Source organism: Borostomias antarcticus (genome assembly GCF_949987555.1).
Source record: "Borostomias antarcticus genome assembly, chromosome: 10".
Classification (NCBI taxonomy): Eukaryota; Metazoa; Chordata; class Actinopteri; order Stomiiformes; family Stomiidae; genus Borostomias; species Borostomias antarcticus.
This window is the reverse complement of record NC_140243.1, coordinates 15,861,726-15,881,822: the sequence shown is the minus strand read 5'-3', so window position 1 is coordinate 15,881,822 and position 20,097 is coordinate 15,861,726. Positions and strand designations below refer to the sequence as shown.

The 20,097-nt window shown below is 44.2% G+C and overlaps 2 protein-coding genes across 3 annotated transcripts in view; one reads left to right on the top strand and one right to left on the bottom strand.

The window, feature by feature from the left end:
* LOC311314043 (ankyrin repeat and IBR domain-containing protein 1-like) overlaps positions 1-10,885 on the top strand; it is a gene marked incomplete at both ends in the record, with an annotated part of 30,992 nt that extends 20,107 nt beyond the window's left edge. The window contains 3 exons of one of the 2 annotated variants that reach the window (XM_084444333.1): positions 9,329-9,440; positions 9,816-9,859; positions 10,091-10,885. In XM_084444333.1, the coding sequence (XP_084300459.1) occupies positions 9,329-9,440; positions 9,816-9,859; positions 10,091-10,885 (951 nt within the window). Of the gene's footprint in view, positions 1-9,328; positions 9,479-9,815; positions 9,860-10,090 lie in introns of both variants that reach the window. The other variant, XM_084444334.1, reaches the window with a different exon arrangement.
* Positions 10,886-12,071: 1,186 nt separating this feature from the next.
* On the bottom strand, positions 12,072-19,489 carry LOC311314508 (protein lifeguard 1). The gene is made up of 10 exons (XM_084444889.1): positions 19,455-19,489; positions 18,686-18,919; positions 17,785-17,863; positions 15,702-15,755; positions 15,465-15,555; positions 15,338-15,375; positions 15,004-15,091; positions 14,394-14,483; positions 14,200-14,247; positions 12,072-13,608 (listed from the first exon to the last, which is right to left on the bottom strand). Exons 2-10 carry the CDS (start codon positions 18,912-18,914, stop codon positions 13,459-13,461), a joined length of 867 nt encoding a protein of 288 aa, XP_084301015.1. The 5' UTR covers positions 18,915-18,919; positions 19,455-19,489; the 3' UTR covers positions 12,072-13,458.
* Positions 19,490-20,097: the final 608 nt, after the last annotated feature.

The window sequence follows — 20,097 nt, the reverse complement described above, 5'->3', positions numbered from 1 at the left end:
GGCGCTCTAGGCGTGACTCAATACCGAAGCATAGATGTGTTCAGGACGGTACCTTGATGAAGCGTGAGAAATGTTGAGTAAATCGGATAACGTATGTAGGAGTTATGAGGACTTCCTGTTTCACCAGTAGGTGGCGCTGTAAGTGTGACTCAATACCGACACATAGATGGGTTCAGAAGGCCACCTTCATGAAGCGTCAGCAATTTGGTGCAAATCGGATGATGTATGCAGGAGTTATGAGGACTTCCTGTTTCACCAATAGGTGGCGCTATAAGTATGACGCAATACTGACACATAGATGTGTTCAGGACAGAACCGTCATGAAGCGTGAGATATATCGGACAAATTGGATAATGTATGGAGGAGTTATGAGGACTTCCTGTTTCACCAATAGGTGGCGCTATAAGTATGACGCAATACTGACACATAGATGTGTTCAGGACAGAACCGTCATGAAGCGTGAGATATATCGGACAAATTGGATAATGTATGGAGGAGTTATGAGGACTTCCTGTTTCACCAATAGGTGGCGCTATAAGTATGACGCAATACTGACACATAGATGTGTTCAGGACAGAACCGTCATGAAGCGTGAGATATATCGGACAAATTGGATAATGTATGGAGGAGTTATGAGTACTTCCTGTTTCACCAATAGGTGGCGCTATAAGTATGACGCAATACTGACACATAGATGTGTTCAGGACAGAACCGTCATGAAGCGTGAGATATATCGGACAAATTGGATAATGTATGGAGGAGTTATGAGGACTTCCTGTTTCACCAATAGGTGGCGCTATAAGTATGACGCAATACTGACACATAGATGTGTTCAGGACAGAACCGTCATGAAGCGTGAGATATATCGGACAAATTGGATAATGTATGGAGGAGTTATGAGGACTTCCTGTTTCACCAATAGGTGGCGCTATAAGTATGACGCAATACTGACACATAGATGTGTTCAGGACAGAACCGTCATGAAGCGTGAGATATATCGGACAAATTGGATAATGTATGGAGGAGTTATGAGGACTTCCTGTTTCACCAATAGGTGGCGCTATAAGTATGACGCAATACTGACACATAGATGTGTTCAGGACAGAACCGTCATGAAGCGTGAGATATATCGGACAAATTGGATAATGTATGGAGGAGTTATGAGGACTTCCTGTTTCACCAATAGGTGGCGCTATAAGTATGACGCAATACTGACACATAGATGTGTTCAGGACAGAACCGTCATGAAGCGTGAGATATATCGGACAAATTGGATAATGTATGGAGGAGTTATGAGGACTTCGTGTTTTATGGCGAAATGTCAAACTTTGGCAGGGCGCCACGGCAAGGGTGTTTGGTGAAAACTCAATTTTTTTGATAACTTTTGATCACAAAGGTCTTAAGATGAAGCTGACCCGATATGAAGTTGATCGGATGAAATCTGTAGGAGGAGTTCGTCGAAGTACGAGGCATGGAAATGGTCAAAACAAGGACAAAATGGCACATTAAGAGCAAAATGGCGGACTTCCTGTTGCATGTTGGGTATAGCTCCAAGAGACATTTAAGTGTGGCTCGATGAAATACATATGCCCACCGAATTTCGTTAGCCTACATCAAACTGAAAGGTGGGGCTCGCCATTTTAAACTTTCCAGGGGGCGCTCTTGAGCCGTTTTGCCACGCCCATTTCCGTCACCCATGAATTATCAAATTTTTCACCGGGACTGACGTATCTGCAAAGTTTCATCCGTTTTCATCGATGTTCAGGCCGCCTAAAAGGCATTTGTTTGGAGTAAAGGAGAAGAAGGAGAAGGAGAATAATAATCCTTCGAGTTTCAATAGGGCCTCGCACCGCCAGTGCTCGGGCCCTAATTATCAACTCATGTTTCAACCATTGTAACTTTTGTAAACAAATATGATATTTTTCAGATTATTTCAAAGTTCATTCACTCTTGTTGTGAATAATCGCATGTGATGTCCTATGGAACATAGCTTCCATGTGTGCGTCTCTGAATGTTTAATGTAGGTTCCAGTGTGTGCAGGTGTGTGTTGTCATACCACAACCACAAGAAGGAGGTGACCGGCAAGGTCAGTCTCCGATTGCTCATCAGAGGAGAGGAGAGTGTGGCGGTGGCTGTCAAGGTCACTCTTGTTCACAGTGTATCCAACAGTCATTTAGGTGACCCTTCTCTTTTGGGCAATAGAATGTCATTGGGGAAATGCAAGGCGTCTTCTCTTCTAGATCGCAACTTCAATGTCGCGTTGTTTGAAATCAGTTATGTTCAATGTTAGTTGCAGTGTGTGCAGGTGTGTGTTCGTGTGTGGTGCATCTTGTGAGGAGGTGACCAGCAAGGTCATTTTTCCTCCGATTCCTCGTCAGAGGAGAGGACAGTTGTGGCAGCTCATGGCTTTGGCCTCTGAGCTTTCTGGTTCAGCTGCATCCTTGGCGATCCCCTGGTGGACCGTCCTCTGCTGCTTGGACCCGTCGGCAATGGCTTGCATGGATCCACGAAGTCCTCTCAGATCGCTGTCTGCGTGGTGAGTAGAACCTGGTACGGCCCGAGCCACCTCGGCGAGTTCCAGCTCCTTCGTCTGTGGTTGTGGACCAGGACCCAATCCCCAGGAGAGATGTGATGCAGGAACCTCTCCTTAGCCTCAGGAAATGGCGGTCCTCACTCTGTTGGAGACATCTGTTAACATCCTCCGCCACCCCTGTTTTTTGAAACATGATCTGGCCCGTGGGCTAGTTTGAAAGCATAATGAAAACATGAACGAGGTAGTACAGGTTTGTCATTAGGCCCTAGATACAGGTTAGTTTGGTGGTGGAATGTGCACTTATTCCTTCATTTCTTTTTCTCCGCAGGTGGAGCAGATGCTTGTAGGTCAGAAATGTCTGCCAGGGACAGTGGAGGAATCTTGTCAGGGTCTGTGGATGGTACAGAGAGTATAGAAAACACAGGGGAGGAAGCAGAGACAGCCGCAGCTTTTGCAGCGAGCTCTCTGAGGGTGAGGAGGGAGTCCCTGTCCTGGTTCAGCAGGGTGAAGGTGCGGTGGGACACCACACAGCCAGGGCGCCAGCAGCACGTACAGGCTCTTGAACTGAACCCGGTCCATCCCTGTACTGCTCCACGTATGGTCGGCCCGGGTCGTGCTTCTGGAGGGCCACCTCGGCGCTCCCGCTCCCCCACTACAGGCTGATGAAGTGCTCCGTCTGTGGATCCACAGATGAGAGAGACAAACAGAGACAAAACAGAAGAGCAAAAGGAGAGTCCTCTGGTCTGGTCTCCCTGTTCCCTTCTTTGGTCAGGAACGGTTATCAGCAGTCTGTAGGAGATACTCAGAAACATGGTTAAGCGCAAGCTCCTGCTTTGGGGAAAAAATGTTGTTTATTCAGTCAGGAAAACTTAAACAGGTTGACTGTTCAAGTGTCATTTAGAGCCAGTCTGCAGTAGCCTATAGTGACATCAAGGGCAGTGTTAGAATGACTTTAACACGCCCAGTCCCCAGTCATGATCAAGGCAATTGGATTTGGCTCTAGCATTTCTCTCGCGATTTTATGAAAATAAAATAACCATATTCTCGTCTCAACAAAACAACACCCGCTAAGGGTGAAAGCAAAAATTTCCTGAAGTCAGGATAAAAATAGAGATGGGGCAAAGAAAATGACACTAAAAATGAACTGGCTTCATTTACAATTAACTAATCAAAAAAAAACTCCATCGAAGCTTCATTTGTATAGCTAAAATTTGTATATCTAAAACCTCCCTCTTCTGCATTTGAGGACAGAGTATTTGGGCACTGCTCCTGTTTCATACTTATCTGTCGCTCACAGTGAGTTGGTGACATGGCGTTGGTCTGCATCTCACGAACCCCAGATCGCCCATCTGTAGGGAAACAGGCCAGTAATCTCCATCTCCACCTCCGGTGTCCTGTGCCCGTCTCCTGGTTCGGCATTCACCCATCACTCCCGGAACGACAGTTGTCTGTAAAAAACACTCAGAAAAAAAACACTCAGGCCCGATGAATGTGCCTCAAACTATAAACATGAGAGATTTAACATAAACATTAAAAATATATAATTGGGTTAGGAGATGCTGTATTCAGGTTAAGAAACTGGCAAACATTATCTATCCCCCCCCACTATCATGTACAAACCTTAAAAAAAATGAGTCTATATTGGCTAGTTAAAATCTACCTTGTGGGTTGTTCAACGGAACTTCCAGCAGGTGGCGCCGAACCCCAGGTTGCAGGATTCTTTCTCTCATTTCGCTTGCGGTAACTGTGACAGTCTCTGATCCAGTGACCAGTTTTCTTACAATGAAAACACGCGTCAGTTTTGTCTCCGTTTTCGTTTCCCTCCCTCGGTTTCATTCTGTAGTTTATTCTGTTTCTATACCCTTGATTCTTGTTCGTGTGACGATCCTGTGGTCGTTGTTGGTTGGGAGCAGACGGAAAAACAGAGTTGGGAGGCGGGGCAGCAGCTGCGGGTGAACCAGTCATAGTTTGGGAAGGATGTGTGAGCTCTGAGTGCCGAGTCGGCGTGATAGAGTTCAAAACGGAATGACTAGGAGGGGGGAGGGACTCTGAATATTCATCTCTCTGATTAACTTCGTCAGCTACGCTTCTTTCTGACTTGAAAAAACACTCGTGTGCGAGTATTTCCCACTTCCTGAATGCATTCCAATCTATCGCATTTCCAGGCTCCCTTCCTAACCTAGTCATTTCAAACGCCTGTAACTGAGCCCTAACAGTTGCTAACTCACTAATATTGAGTGTACCAGACAGGGGGAAATCAGAATGCTTCGCCCAGATCAAATACTGTACACAAGCATCATCCCAAAGCCTTTGCGCAACAATCTTAGCTGGCCCAGACAGCGAACTAGTATTGGTATTCATAATTAACACAATACCCTACAGCCTATAATTCAAAACTAACGGTGAAAAGAAAAGTATAGTTAAACACAGGCGGGAAATAAACAAAGGAATATAATTTCGAAAGAAAACAAAAAAAACATTAGATTCGACTCACCAAGGCAGGAAGTTCTTTGTTCTCTGGCTCAATGGCGGAACACCACGAGTGGGAGTTTTCCTGCGTCTCCTAGGCAACCAGCTAGCCTACTGGAAATCTAGCAGAATTTTAACAGTCTAAAAAGTGTACAAAAAATACTTTACAATACTTTACCTGGATCCATGGCGCGCGTAACAAACATACAATCAAGAGCCGAGGCTCAAACAGTGAACACACAAGACACGACGAAACAAAGGCCCACGTTTACAACAAACATGCTCGGCTGCACTAGCAATTTGGTCCAGGCTAAACCTTCCGTCTAGATCCTACCAAATATGTACAGCCACTTGGTGAAAACTAACGCTCGTTAGGTTTACCAAGTCACCCAGGAACAAAGGGACAAACGCTTATTTATATAGCGCTTAAAACAACACATACAAGACAGACTAAAGCTCGAACTGCACCCTTACCTGGTCCAGGCTAGACCTTCCGTCTAGATCCTACCAAATTACTGTACAGTTCTTGGTCAAAGCTAACGCTCGTTAGGTTTACCAATTTGATCAAAGCTAACTTATCGTTAGGTCTACCAAACCACCCGGGATCAAATGGGAAAACGTTTCTCCAAGAAACGCGGATTTGGAAACACCAATCACTCCCTGTAGCTACTTTTCTGCGGTTTTAATCTCATCCGCGACCGGCCAAAAGGGAAGCCTGTTCTGAACACTGCTTATACCCTCGTAACGAAACAAGGACGAAGTCAAAGGACAATACGATATAAAATCTATTGCTGTTCACAACCTCCTTAGATAATTACTTTAACTTATAGTACTAAAAATACCCACGCTGGGGTTTTCTGTTTTCAATAATCTAGACCAACAAGCTGAACCGAAAACAAGGCAAATAACAAGCATAAAAGGATTTTTCAACGTACCGTGAGTTTAGCCGAGTGGAACCAACGGCGGACCTCTCCGAACCAGTGCGCATAGACGCAAAGAGAGAAGTTCCAGAGCGGCTACCGCTCCGCACGTCTGCGTCCTTTGGTTCCACTCCAGGCGAACCTCACCGCAGTCGATCCCGTCCCGAGTCGCCAATTGTAGTTGCTTAAAAATGAAAGTATTTGCCAAAGCCTGGGTTCGCTTAAAAAGATGTTCAGTCAGGTTTATTAAGAAACAATACGGTTGCAAACGGACTTCAATAGTAAAAACACAGAGTGATTCTATCAGAGAAGTGAAAGTCAGATCGCCAAAACTGCTCCTTATATTGCTTCAAACCAACGAGGTAGTATAGGTGTCATTTGATTGGCTGAGTCGGATATCACCCAGTGGGCGGGGGATGAAAACTCACTTTGAATATACTTTGAATATAGACAAAGGTCTGAGTCAGGGCAGGAAGGACAAGGTGTGGCCTTTCTGACTTGAACAAAGAAGGGATGAAGAGCGAGGCAGAGGAGTCTGTTTACAATTACAAAAGGGAGGGTTGGGTGTTTATAATTATAAAGGGAGATTGAAACCTAGGGGTTTTCAGGGGACTTGATGAATAGAAAAGACATGAATCTGAATAGTCTTGAGACTGTGTGTTAAATTCCATGACAGTAGCATTTCAGAGCGGTTACAATTCCAGACTATACATCCATGTTCCAGACTGTGGTACGATAGCTTCTTGCTAGTTGATCTCCTAGCCAAACCTAGTGTAGCCAGCTAGCTTCTGTGGCCGCAGCTATGTAGCTATAGCCCCTCATTAGCCGTGACTTTCAACTCAGCTATAGGCTACATAGATACTTATGTTGCCATCTTCATTAATCAGTCACTGACTGTTGTAGCAGCTTGCTATGCATTTCTAATTGCTAGCTAGGTAGCTAGCTGCATTAATTGCAAGTTTTATCAGCCAACTCATGCTAGCTTAATTGATGATTTTAGAGTTGGGAGACAGGGCAACACACTGGTTTAAGCTGTGCATAGGAAATGCCATCCACACCTCCCCATGTGATAAACCTAGTTTGCTTCACTCTAGTTCATTCCTCACTATGCTGAAAATGCAATATGGTGCCCCTATGTCATAGAGCCCTCACACAATAAGTATTATTGTTTACTCAGTCACTTTTTCATGTTATTTTATTTAGGCTATATCATATCATGACCATATCGTATTGTGAACCCTGTATCGACAAGTACATGGTATCGTGCACTGTAGTTCTGTGATAATGTAGAAACACAACTATTTTAAATTCGGGATGGTCCACATCCATTTTGGGACGGCTTCAATTGTATTTCGGGACGGTTCTGGGAGGATGGTGAAAAAAGTTAGTTAAGAGCACTGTAGAAGGTCAATTTAAAAATACACAAGCAGACAGCAATTCACATAAGCAGACAGCATGTTACTACGGTAGACGAGTTGAATGTTGTTGACAGACGAATGGACAGAACATCGGGAAGTTGAATGTTGCAGTTTAACAATGTCTCCAGCAGGGGGAGGGGTCTCTGTCAAAGACACTGAGGCACCTGTCAGTACAGGGAGGGAGACAGGAGAGAGTGAGCTGTCAGAATTGAGGAAGCCAGATGCAGGTATTACTGATGCTGAAAGCCATCAAATTACTTACTCCATACATGGGAACAAAAGCAATACCCTTGAGATGTTTTGCTGAATCACACAGCGTCAGATGGCTTATGTTTGCTAGCAATGGTATACTAATGTCTACATGTATACCAATTTATTGCATTCAACTGAAAGTATTTTGCTGAACCTTTCAGTGCTGAATTGAGCTCCTTTTTGAACTTGATTACTTGAACACTTTGATTGCGGATCCAGAGAATCCTTTGTTGTCAGATGAACATAACAGGTCAATCTGGCGTCTAGACTCCTGATTCACCACCACTATGGCTCTTGAGTTTCACAGTGCCTGCCAATAAGCCATGCTGAAATAGGATTAGAAAAGATGACAACTTGGAAGACCCTGCAGGCACGAATATCATTAGCTGCTTGATCTGATAAATGAATGCAACATAAAATGGTTTGTTTGTTTCCGCTGTTGCTTGTCAACCCTAGCCGGCATACCAGTGAGAATCACTTATAGTCTTTCATCTCTGTCAATGTGAATTTGTTTGGTTGTGTGTTTTGTTTTTTTTACGCCATCATGACATAAACAGACATGATTTTTAGACTTCAAATGACATCTTTACTCTTGAACCCCCCCTAACCTCCAGAGCTTCATCTCCCCCTCTCACCCAGAATAGCCCTAAGGCATCAGTATTCTGTTTAAAGTTGGAATGCATACGAGAGGAGGAGGAGGCGGCGGCATCTGTCCTTGCCGCCCGCCATCTCTCTGCAAACTCCCTGCTCTTTGTGTTGCTAATGAACTCTGTGCTCTGTTGGAATTGACTTGAAATGGCTTTCTCTTCACATCTACCTCAAACGGAGCTGAGCTCGAAATCTGCAAGATCGAAACCATTGATTCCACTCCAGAAAGTAGTGGCTTAACTGAACCCCCTCAAGTGAAATGTTTTCTGAATGTTCGAGAGATGAGAGGGGTTGTACATCAACAGAATGAAAGTAGACTACTGCCTCTATCAAACAAAACACATTTGAAGGTGGACTGGACCACATATGGCCACATTCTTTTGCAGTGTGTATGTGTCCTGGGCCACAGCGAAGGGCCGCCTACTCAAGAGTTCTGTTCAGACCCCCTCACACTCACAGCCTCACTGCCCAGGCACCACTAAGTGCCGTTGGAGAACCAGCTGTCCCACTCTGAACCTGAACCACATTGAATCTGAACCTGAACCATAAGCAAGAAAAACACAACTGACCCTAGATCATAGGGCCAACTTCACCCCGAAGCACTAAGAGGTGGTGCTTGATGACAATATTAATTAATATTAGCTTAATATAAGCTTAATTTATACTCAATCGACAATTGTCAACCGACATTTAGCATTTATACTTCAGCAAAGTGTCTGATCACCTCCATGGTAACTTGCAAACGTGTGGCTAATAGAAGGCACATTCGTTGCCATGGATCAATCTAGCTATCCAATCACAACTGTGCGACATTACAAAGTTTGGTGGGTGCAAGACACCCCTGTCCGACACAAAAAAGTGTCGACAGTGACGTCATTTCTGTCTGTCGACACTTTCAAGTGTCGTACGACGAAGGATAAATTGGCCTTAAGAGGTGGCGCTTGTTGACCATATCCTAAGAGCTGTCATAAGTATATGTGTGGTGTGCCTGCGTGAAGACAAAGCCAAGATGTGACCACTGGCCATTAACTGTTGTTGTTGTTGTTGTTGCTGCTGCTGCTGCTGCTGCTGTGGCGGTGGTTGTTTAGGAGTATGCTGAGTTCCGGTACAGGAGGAGCCACAGACAGAGGAGGCGTGGAGACATGTCCAGCCTGCGCAGCAACACTCCGGACCCCGAAGACCCCAGCGACAGCACTTTAGGTACCCGAGTCCCAGGGCAGGGTGCTGCTCTAAGCCGGGTTCAGACACAGCTCAGAGCAGTTGTAGAAGGGAATTGGTTTGTTGTGTTGGTTTATTATGACTTACAAGTACACCCAAAATGTTTAGTCTGCTTATAAAACATTTTCTTGTAATTTTCAAGATTCTGTTTAACAAAGAGAAGACCTTCTTAAACTAGTGTCTTTGCTGTTCTATCCGAATCTGGCAGTACACTGTGTTCCCCACAATCGATCTCTCTCTGACTGGTATGTTCAGTATACCGTTTATATCAGAACACATAGACCTCTCAGGCCCTAGAGATGGTCTAGAATAGATTGCGGTGTGGTCTAGTGATTCCAACTGTCTTTGTTCCCACAGATGGCCAGGACATGGGAGGAGGGAGGAGACAAGGTCCCTCCATGGTGAGTTTTTGGATGTCTTCACCTTTCCACTCCGTCAAAGATTCCTGCTTATCTAACCTAGACAGTTATTTGCTGTCGAGACGTGACATTTTGAATTCCCTCTGTAGTGAATGTCAAATGTGGACCTTCCGTTTATGTTGTTGTTGTTGTTTTTAATCTTGGGAGTACAACTTTCCCTTGGCTGTTTTAACCTCTCTCAAAGTTGTTCCTTTGTTGTATCTCCTATGCCAGGGTCTGAGCTCATTGGACGAGGATGACCCCAACATCCTATTGGCTATTCAGCTATCACTCCAAGAGTCTGGGCTGGCAGTGGGCGGCGACAACCAGGAATTCCTGGCCAATGAGGCGTCGCTGGGGGCCATCGGGACATCACTCCCCTCCAGACTGGACTCGTCCCCGCCCAGCCTGGACGTCGCCAGGGCGTCTCTGAGCAGCTCTGAGCTGCTGGAGCTGGGAGACAGCCTGGCGAGGCTGGACACACTCAGCAGCCACTACGCCACCAACGCCCCGCGCCGCTGCCACAACCTCCACAACCCCTTCACCTCCGAGCCCCCTGGGGCGCTCTTCTCCTCCTTGGGCGACACGGACGCCACGGGCCGCGATACGGCGGCCAACGCCAACCTGCTGGGCAACATCATGGCCTGGTTCCACGACATGAACCCCCAGAGCATCACCCTGGTGCCCTCCGCCTCCTCCGACACTGACCCAGACCTGGCCCAGACCGCCAGCGGTCTGGAGGAGGCCCCCGGCCACCAGCCCCCCAGCACCAAGCCCCAGGAGGGCCCTGGGGAGCTGGGGGAGCGTTGCCCCCACCCAGGCCTTCCGGAGGAGAAGGAGACAGACAGGCCCACCCAGCTAGACCTCGGGGGTGTGGAAGCCCTGCCCCTGGCCCTGCCCTATGTTGCCGCTGAGCTGGGAGATGATCTCGACATTTCTCACACTGACAACCCCAAATGTGACTCCACCCCCGACCTCCATCCCAGCACCAGCTCCTCAGAGTGGGAGGAGCAAGTGCACCTGGTTTGATCTGATTGGCTGTCTGGCCGAGAACCTGTCACAGGGGAAACAAGCTTCAGAAGGCTAAAACCACTCTTTAATGCAAGATAGGGGTGGGGGGGGGGGGGGTAGGAGAGGGGAGATAGGTACTAGGAGCCAGTTGACATGGGAGGGAGGGAATGAAGGAAGCAAGGAAGGAAGGACTGCCCTCTGATGTGACAGAAGTAGATATCTATTTCTTCCTGTGTGTTTACTTCGTAGGCTACAGAAGACCATTGGAAGCTAATGACTTAATTTGAATGCCCCCCAGTTGGGAGATAGATAGAGGTGGTTGCCTTCCTGGAAAGAAGGCACCATTGTGAGAGAATGATGGAGATGGTTTCAAATAGATTTTACATCAAGTGGATGAGCTGATACAATTAGGAACAAGTTGCTTCTCTGAGATCAGTTTTAAATTAGATCAGGCAATTATACTGCAGTGCATTTTGTACATTTTGCAGGTCTGTTTGATTATTTTGATATATTTTTTATCCACTGGAGTAAAATCCTACTGTATGTGTCAGGATCAGGTGTCATGGCTTGTCTACTGGGCAGTTTTTAAATGTACCCCAGCGTAAACGAACCTACAACCTGAGGAGAACTTGACCTCATTCCTACGATCCATATCTGACAATGTTTAGGTGCCAAAACATTGACTAGCAAAAGCACAGTTTGCTATCACCAAGTGGATTTAAAGCAAATTGTGCCTGCGTGCCTAGATCTGGTTAACGCTTCCCATTATGAGATAATGTATTAGATGGACTTGATGTAATAGAGCTGTTAGAGTGTGGCAGACCGGCAGCTCCGGGTTGAGACCTGACTCCAGCTGTAATCCTGGCTGCTGTTTGGCTTTAATAGAGCGTTTAGAATCTGGCAGACGGGCAGCTCCGGGTGGAGACCTGACTGCAGCTGGAATCCTGGCTGCTGTCTTGTCTTGCAGTGCAGGAGAGCACATTAGGACGATTTGCAATCAGATATTTCCAGTGAATTTATCACTCTAACCTCATCACTGTAATCTGTCGATGGTGATTGATATCTGTAACCTGAGCCTTGGATAGGGCTCTGCAACTCCAGGGCTGCGATACTGCGATAGACATAAACATGACATGTACCGTACCTCAGAAACGGGTCAAACTCATGTATTTGAAACGGTTCTCTACGCAATTCATTACAGTGCCTTTGTCAATATTTTATTATTTATTGCCACATTCTTGAGTGCTTACAGTAATTAATGGTGTGATCAAAAAAACACCAGTTAGGGTTATTTTCAATAATCAATCTGACATGAGTGTCCAAACGTAAACTTTTTATATACATTTGTAGCTTCCCTTTACAGTGCATCCAGAGTGTTTCCACAGCATTTTGTAATGCCTAGAAATATAACCATCTGATTTTACATGATTGTGTAAATGGATCACAGTTGGTTATTGAACCACATCTAATTTCCAATCAAAATGTGTCGTTATTTGTTTTTGTTGCTGATTAGTTTGTTTTGCGAGGGCTAAGATTTAGACCTGTGGCACAGAAAATTGTGTAAGTATATTCTGACAGACAACACTAAAATGCAGGAAGCAGTTTGCCTGACTACACATACAGCAGTTTCCCTGACTACGCATACAGAATCAAAAGCTTGCATTCAGGATGTGTAGCCAGGGAAGGCCACAGTATAATAAGTACATTGAAAACCAACAATTTATTGAAATCAGAAGTCTCTTATATTTATGATTGAAAATGGATATACAAATCTACGGAATAACCAATATGATAGATAAAAATGTATGGGTTAATTTTCTATAAAATATGTGATGTATGAATAAGATAGTTATTACTAAAGTTTCACTTCTTGAATTGGTCTCTCTCCAAACTGATGTCTGACTGTATTGAAGTAACAGTAATTGTAGACTGAAACCACAGCAAAACTAATGTATTGCATTGCAATGTGTCTTGCGAATGTGTTGCGAAGCTTTGAGTGCCATAAATGGAGCTAGTGAACTATGTTGGACTTGAATAGTGTCGATTGGTTAAGCTGTGGAGTAAGAAAAACTATTGTCTCTTTCTGTAACAGTATGCTGTGCATGAAATGAGTACAAATTGCATTGAAATTGTATTTACCTTGGTATTCAATTTCCATTGTCAAGGCAAATTACTTCAGAAATGGCAAACATTTTCTAACCCACTGACTTTTATTTTATTTTTTTTAAATTGTAAAGCAACTAATCCTTGAAATGCTGTTTGCACTTTCATAGTCTATACTTGATACATTCCCTCTTTATATGAAAGAATACTGTTTGATGTGTGGCCAATAAACAGAACTGAGTTTTATCCCTGTGTTGAGTCTCATTTGTGACAACCCATCTTTAATACAGACAGGATCAGTCTGAATATGTTCAGAAGGCTGGCATCGTTCTCAGACATAGAAAAGTAATGTCCCTTTTTTACGGTTATTTTAGTCCCATCTGTCTTCTAAAGCATATTACACAACATGTTGTGTATGAAACGTGCTGTAGCAGGAAGCAGTCTTCCTCTGTGGGTGGCTGTGCTTGGCTTGAATCAGCTTCCAGAAATCAGCGGCAGATTCCAATGAGTTGCAGGATCAGGAGGAAGAGTGAGACGATATCAAGGTAGAGGTTGAGAGCAGCAAAGATGTACTCTTCTGGAGAGATGCTGTAGCTGTGCTTCCCTCCCAGAATAAGCTGAGTGTCTATCACCAAGTACTACAGAGAGAGAGAGAGAGGGAAATATTCACTTCCTAGATTAAATTGACACAGAATGAAGTTCCAAACTATTACTCTCAGTCCAGTGTGTATTCCCTGTTTGTTTGACTGAAGGAAAGTGGTCCCAATACTGTCTGTGAATGTCATAGACGCACAAAGATATCATTGGAAGTGCAGCCTGCTGTTGCAGACATGGTGCTCAGTTGTAGTCAACTCATGGATACACAGACCATCGAGAAGTGGGAACGTGTAGAAAATCAGTTTAACCTGATGATTTCCACTGAAGAAATAGAGGTCAAATCCCTTTTCACCAGTGAGCATCCATTCTTTCCCTTGCAGGAATGTATGAGCATTAGCTTGGCGTAGTGGTAGACACTTCCTTAATCCCTGGACCTCGCTAAACCAATGCTTATAATTCATATGGGAAAGAGTGGGGAAAAGGGGTAAATAATTCAAATGCTGGATTTAATCCTAATCTTCAACAACAAAAACATCTAGAAAGATGATGCAGCACTGACTCATTTTCTGTTTAGGACTAGGCTTCCTTTGTGTCTGAGAAACTGTCCTTGGAAGCTTCTAGAATGTACTCACAATAGAGAAGACCAAGGTTCCGAGGCAGGCATAGACAATGTAAACATACTACAGGAAAGAGACATTGAGTCATTCAGATGTGTATACGGCTCTGAAATACAATACACCAACAGTTTGGTGTGCCTTTTGTCTATCTGTCAAGGATCACTGTGACGGACAATGACCATATTTCTACTCTGGTTTAACCAATCTACCTGGGAGCGCAGTATTCCACATAGCAGGGCAAAGGACAAGAGAGTCCATCCAATGGCCCACATGCAGCCGCTGGCCATGGTGAAGTCCCACTGGGAGAGACATGGAGAGTTAGGTTTCTAACTAGCCATGGTGACGTCTCACTGGGAGAGACATGGAGAGTTAGGTTTCTAACTAGCCATGATGAAGTCTCACTGGGAGAGACATGGAGAGTTAGGTTTCTAACTAGCCATGGTGACGTCTCACTGGGAGAGGTGGTGAGTTAACTGTATCATCTTAAACAGACTGTAGAGAGAATATGTTCAATTTATCATAAATAAACCACCACCACCACCACCATAATCATCATCATCATCATCATCATCATCATCATCATCATCATCACCATCATCATCATCATCATCATCATCATCATCATCATCTTCATCATCATCATCATCATCATCATCATTCCGACCAGGTGATCAGGTAAGAGACAGACAAGGGAAAGTGGGGAACCAACTGGAGGTGGATTTGAAGCTCTGCTGAGGGAGAGTATGAGCTTAGTTTCGTGTGGAGGGGATGCGTGGTGGAGCACTTCTGCCTTGCCAACCACATACGACATTAGCTTACTTTGGACTGCATGGCAAAGACACTGAGAGCCAAGGACACCAGGGCTGTGGCTCCAATCGCCCAGAGAACAGGCTCGGCCTCATAATACCTGGGAAACACAAACACTAATTTCTCTTTCAGTACGATATCTGATGGTTGAAAGTCATATGGAGCAGTGTCTGGGGTTTGTGAAAATAACCCATTGAGTTCCATTGCCTGATAATCGCAAAGACAGCATGAGTGTATAATATATCTACCGAAGGACTGTGCTTTGTACATTTGTCAAGATTCCCAATGCTTTTGTGTGTTGTGAGTCATCGAGAACTCCTGTGAGTACACACAAAGCAATACTTACACCGTGATCGATCCCAGCATTAGACCTTCGGCAACAGTCTACGCCGGAGACAGAACAAAAACAGATGTCAGCGGTTGGGAGATACTGCGAAAGCACTCAGGCTGTGATGAGATGGTAGCCTACTCACAAACAGCCCCAGGCAGATGAAATTGAGCGGGACCTTCCGACGTATGGGGCCACAACAAGACATGCTGATAATGAGGACTAGCACCACTCCCCTAGCAGATACAGAGAACAGCACACTTTGTCTAGTGTTTGATGAGCTGAATGTACTTGACCATTGGTTGGTTAGATACCGTAGGTATCTGGCATCACTATATCAATATTGTGGGGTCAGTCTGAGGATGGCATAGTGAATTCTTACATCATGGTATAGGAGAACCAATAGCTGGATAGGGTCCATATCCTGAGCTCATTCCTACAATGAGAAGAGAGCAGGAATTCATCAGGGTTTTACAGTATAGTATAGCAATCCCTGTCTACATCAGATCTCCCTCCGTACTGGTCTCACTAGACAGCTGTGCACAGCTATCCAGCAGTGTAAACAGTGATTGAAATTACTCCACAAGAAGCTGATGCATGCAGTTCAAGGGGTTTATCTGGTTCGACTGTAACTGCAATAACAATTACAAAAACATATAGTTTCAAAGTAGGCCTAAGAAAGTTGTAGCCTAGTCTTTACAGTATCATCTTGAAAGAGGAAATACAATATGGATAACTGTGATTAATAAAATCTACAGTATGCAATTCAATTCTAGCCTGACAATTTACACAAATGGTATGATAACACAATAAGCTAATAGAAGATAAGTACAATATACAGTATACTATAAGTACATTGAAATTATCTGCAAATCTAGTATGAATTAGCCTCCATGTATTGATTTCTTATAACTAGCTAGTTTAAGTGTAATCAAAACAATGCTCTAACTTACTTCTAAAGATATATGATTATAACTTCCAATACTTAAAGACAATGCTTCTAAGAAACTCAATAAAAGGGAGATGGGTGGAGAAAAGGACTAAAAACAAACATTCCAAAGCATGACATCCAACTAGAGAATTTTTCGTGTTAGTTCCAGAACACCCTCTTGGGATAGAATAGTCACGGGCTCTGACAGAATCTGTCAGAAATCATATATATCTTGCTGCAACACACCCCTATACCTTGCATACTCTATGGATTTATGAGACGTGTGTGTGTGTGTGTGTGTGTGTGTGTGTGTGTTTGTTTGTGTGCTAGCTAACATTAGTAACTGGGAGTGGTGTGTGTGTGTGTGCATGAGAGAGTGAGTGAGCTTGGTCTTATGGTTCGGTTTGTATGTGCACACCTACAGTATATGTTGCATGCATGCTTACACATTATACACATTTATACATTCCTTGTACTCCTTGTATTTATGACACAGGTGTGTGTGTGTGTGTGTGTGTGTGTGTGTGTGTGTGTGTGTGTGTATGTGTGTGCATGCGTGTATGCATGTGGGAAAGAAAGAGTAAAAGACAGAAGCAGAAATAGCCCTCCCTGGCTGGCTAACTTTCAAGGCTTTTTTTCTATAAAACATGCTTTGATGACATATTAGGGCATAACTCAAGTGTTATTTGGAGTATAAAGATAATATTGTTGGAAAGCTATAATTTTCCTCTTTCCAGCGATGTATAAATATCAAAATGTGTTTTCGGGTCAAAGTGATTCAGAGAGAGCAGAATGTTAAGGACATGGATCCAATATGTTCACCGTCTGTAGAGGATCTGCAGAGTGTCAGTTTACTCACCGGTAGAGAACAGGTCAGTTTACTCACCAGTAGAGAACAGGTCAGTTAACTCACCGGTAGAGAACAGGTCAGTTTACTCACCGGTAGAGAACAGGTCAGTTTACTCACCAGTAGAGAACAGGTCAGTTAACTCACCGGTAGAGAACAGGTCAGTTTACTCACCGGTAGAGAACAGGTCAGTTTACTCACCAGTAGAGAACAGGTCAGTTTACTCACCGGTAGAGAACAGGTCAGTTTACTCACCGGTAGAGAACAGGTCAGTTTACTCACCGGTAGAGAACAGGTCAGTTTACTCACCAGTAGAGAACAGGTCAGTTTACTCACCAGTAGAGAACAGGTCAGTTTACTCACCAGTAGAGAACAGGTCAGTTTACTCACCAGTAGAGAACAGGTCAGTTTACTCACCGGTAGAGAACAGATCAGTTTACTCACCGGTAGAGAACAGGTCAGTTTACTCACCAGTAGAGAACAGGTCAGTTTACTCACCGGTAGAGAACAGGTCAGTTTACTCACCAGTAGAGAACAGGTCAGTTTACTCACCGGTAGGGAACAGGTCAGTTTACTCACCGGTAGAGAACAGGTCAGTTTACTCACCGGTAGAGAACAGGTCAGTTTACTCACAGGTAGAGAACAGGTCAGTTTACTCACCAGTAGAGAACAGGTCAGTTTACTCACCAGTAGAGAAAGGCACAGATGATGCCCACTGTTGCAAGCAACTGAATCATCAGGGTCAGGTACACCTTTCTAATGAACCCTACAAACACACGCACACGCACTCACACACACACACACACACACACACACACACACACACACACACACACACACACACTTACACATACACACACACACACACACACACACTTACACATACACATACACATACACACACACACATACACACACACGCACGCACACTTACACACCGCATACATGTGCCATGACAACCTGTACTGCAGCCTACAGGAAGCTATTCACATCAGGGGTTCCCAACCTTTCTTCCCCAGAGCCCCCCTAACTTACACCTGATGAAATCTCTGTCCAGTCTGTGTGTATTCATAAGTGCACAAATTCCATCAGTAAGTTAGGGTACAATGAAGCGCTTCGCCAGTGTAGCAGTAATATTAATATTGACACGATTCATAGCCTCTGATTAATTTGTTGAGTTTATATGGTATTGTAGTGCCGTATATACAAGGCTTTTTGGCCCTTCATTAGATATGATCATGTATTTTGTTACAATTGCTGTGTGACATGTCAATAACATGATCTTTGACAAATATTTGTCTAGCTAATATTAAGGCCTCAAATTGTCTGGGGCCTGGCGCCCTTCCTCGATCGTTGGCGCCCCCCTAAGGAGGGCCCGGACCCCAGGTTGGGAAACCCTGATTCACATCATCACACATCAGTCTATTAACCAGATGGCTTTATCTGGTAGACATTCTACTAGACGTGACATTATTTGAAACTGTATATTGTCCCCCATACATGACATGACAGGTCACATCAAACCCACAGGACTAAGGCGTATAGGGTTAAATGATCCAAACTTCAAATACTCGTATGTCTGACTCACCTCTCCTTATGGCCTTGTCGTCGAAACAGTTGAAGTCCTCAAAGCCCACGCTGTAGTCGGGTGGAGCCTCGATGAAATCTCCTTCTGGGTGAACCGTGTTGCTGTAGGGATTGGCCGACGAGATCATCGCAATGCCTCCCTGTCCAGCCTGGTTGCCACTCTTGGTCAGACCAGAGCTGGGGGTGTAGGGTGGGGGCCGCTGGCCAGGGCTGTCATGGGCCGGATCCATTCTACCTGAACACCACAAGGAAGTGGAACGTGGTCCTAACACAATGTTATGATAGTACATTACAGTATTTGTGACTTTACTCATCCAATGTAGCTCTTACAGGCTGTATTGTTGTAATTACCTGTTGGTACAGTACCTAGTTAGTAGTTGTGGCAGTTAACAGTTAACAGTTATGGCAACATCACAATATTTCATAATACGTATAATACTATGAGTAACAATAAGTAGCCTAATACAGTGTGTAGGCCTGCTTCTCACACAGTATTTCATGATCAGACAAATGAATAAAGACTCAAACTTGCCTCTGAACAGCAGTAATATTTCCAATTCCGTATTGAATCAATTATCTGTGTTGATGCTGTAATGAGGTGCCGTCACAGGATTGATCTTCTCAAAATATCCCGATAGAGTACAAAATGTCATCTCTACATGTACAAGGATCCATCAACAATAACTAGCGCAACAATCCTTTGAGAAGATCAGTAATTATAGAAATTGTGAATCTTTGTATAGGTTTCTCATAGATTTATCGTCTCTTACCAGAGAGCCACAGCTGTCCAGCAGTCCTGGGGTGATTCCTTCCGGATCAAAGTCCAGGTGTACTTAGGCTGCTCCCACAGGATGGGACTTTGCCTCCAGCACAAGGAAATCCTTAGCTTAAAAATGAGTGATAAAAGAAATCCAACAAACAAGCCTTTTCCTCTTTCAATTCTCCAGGAATTACATTAATTCACATCCTGCTTTGATCCAATGTAATAACTGGTGAAGTTGTGTGTTCATATAAAAGATAAGTTATTTTTGTGTATTACAACACATATTAGATATATAATATGGCAATATTACAGTAATACATAGGCTATAAATGAGCATCTAATGTGATAGTTTGTGTTTGCGTGTATTGGGTAGGTGAGCACACAGAGAGGCAGCTATCCACAGTCAGTCCTAGTGTCAGTCCCCTCGTCTGTATCGTCACTGGCTGTGGTTAAACATTGATAAGAACCTAGGGCTATACTGTATGTAAATCACGCCAGTTGGATCCTACTGCTATGGAAACCTATGGACGGGAGCAGACTGGATGAACAGGTAACCTATTATAAGCATAAAGTTTCTATGTTGGGATGTAATGTCAGAGTAACACCAGTGTTTTCAGAATCAATTCAGAAATGTGTCCGATCTCATCAAT

Coding starts and splice junctions, on each gene's coding strand:
- LOC311314508 (XM_084444889.1), bottom strand. CDS start 18,914: ATGGATCCGGCCCATGACAGCCCTGGCCAGCGGCCCCCACCCTACACC. Junction 14,484..15,003: donor TCTTTGCCATGCAGTCCAAA/GTAAGCTAATGT, acceptor TGTCTCTCCCAG/TGGGACTTCACCATGGCCAG. Junction 14,248..14,393: donor GTGGAATACTGCGCTCCCAG/GTAGATTGGTTA, acceptor TCTTTCCTGTAG/TATGTTTACATTGTCTATGC.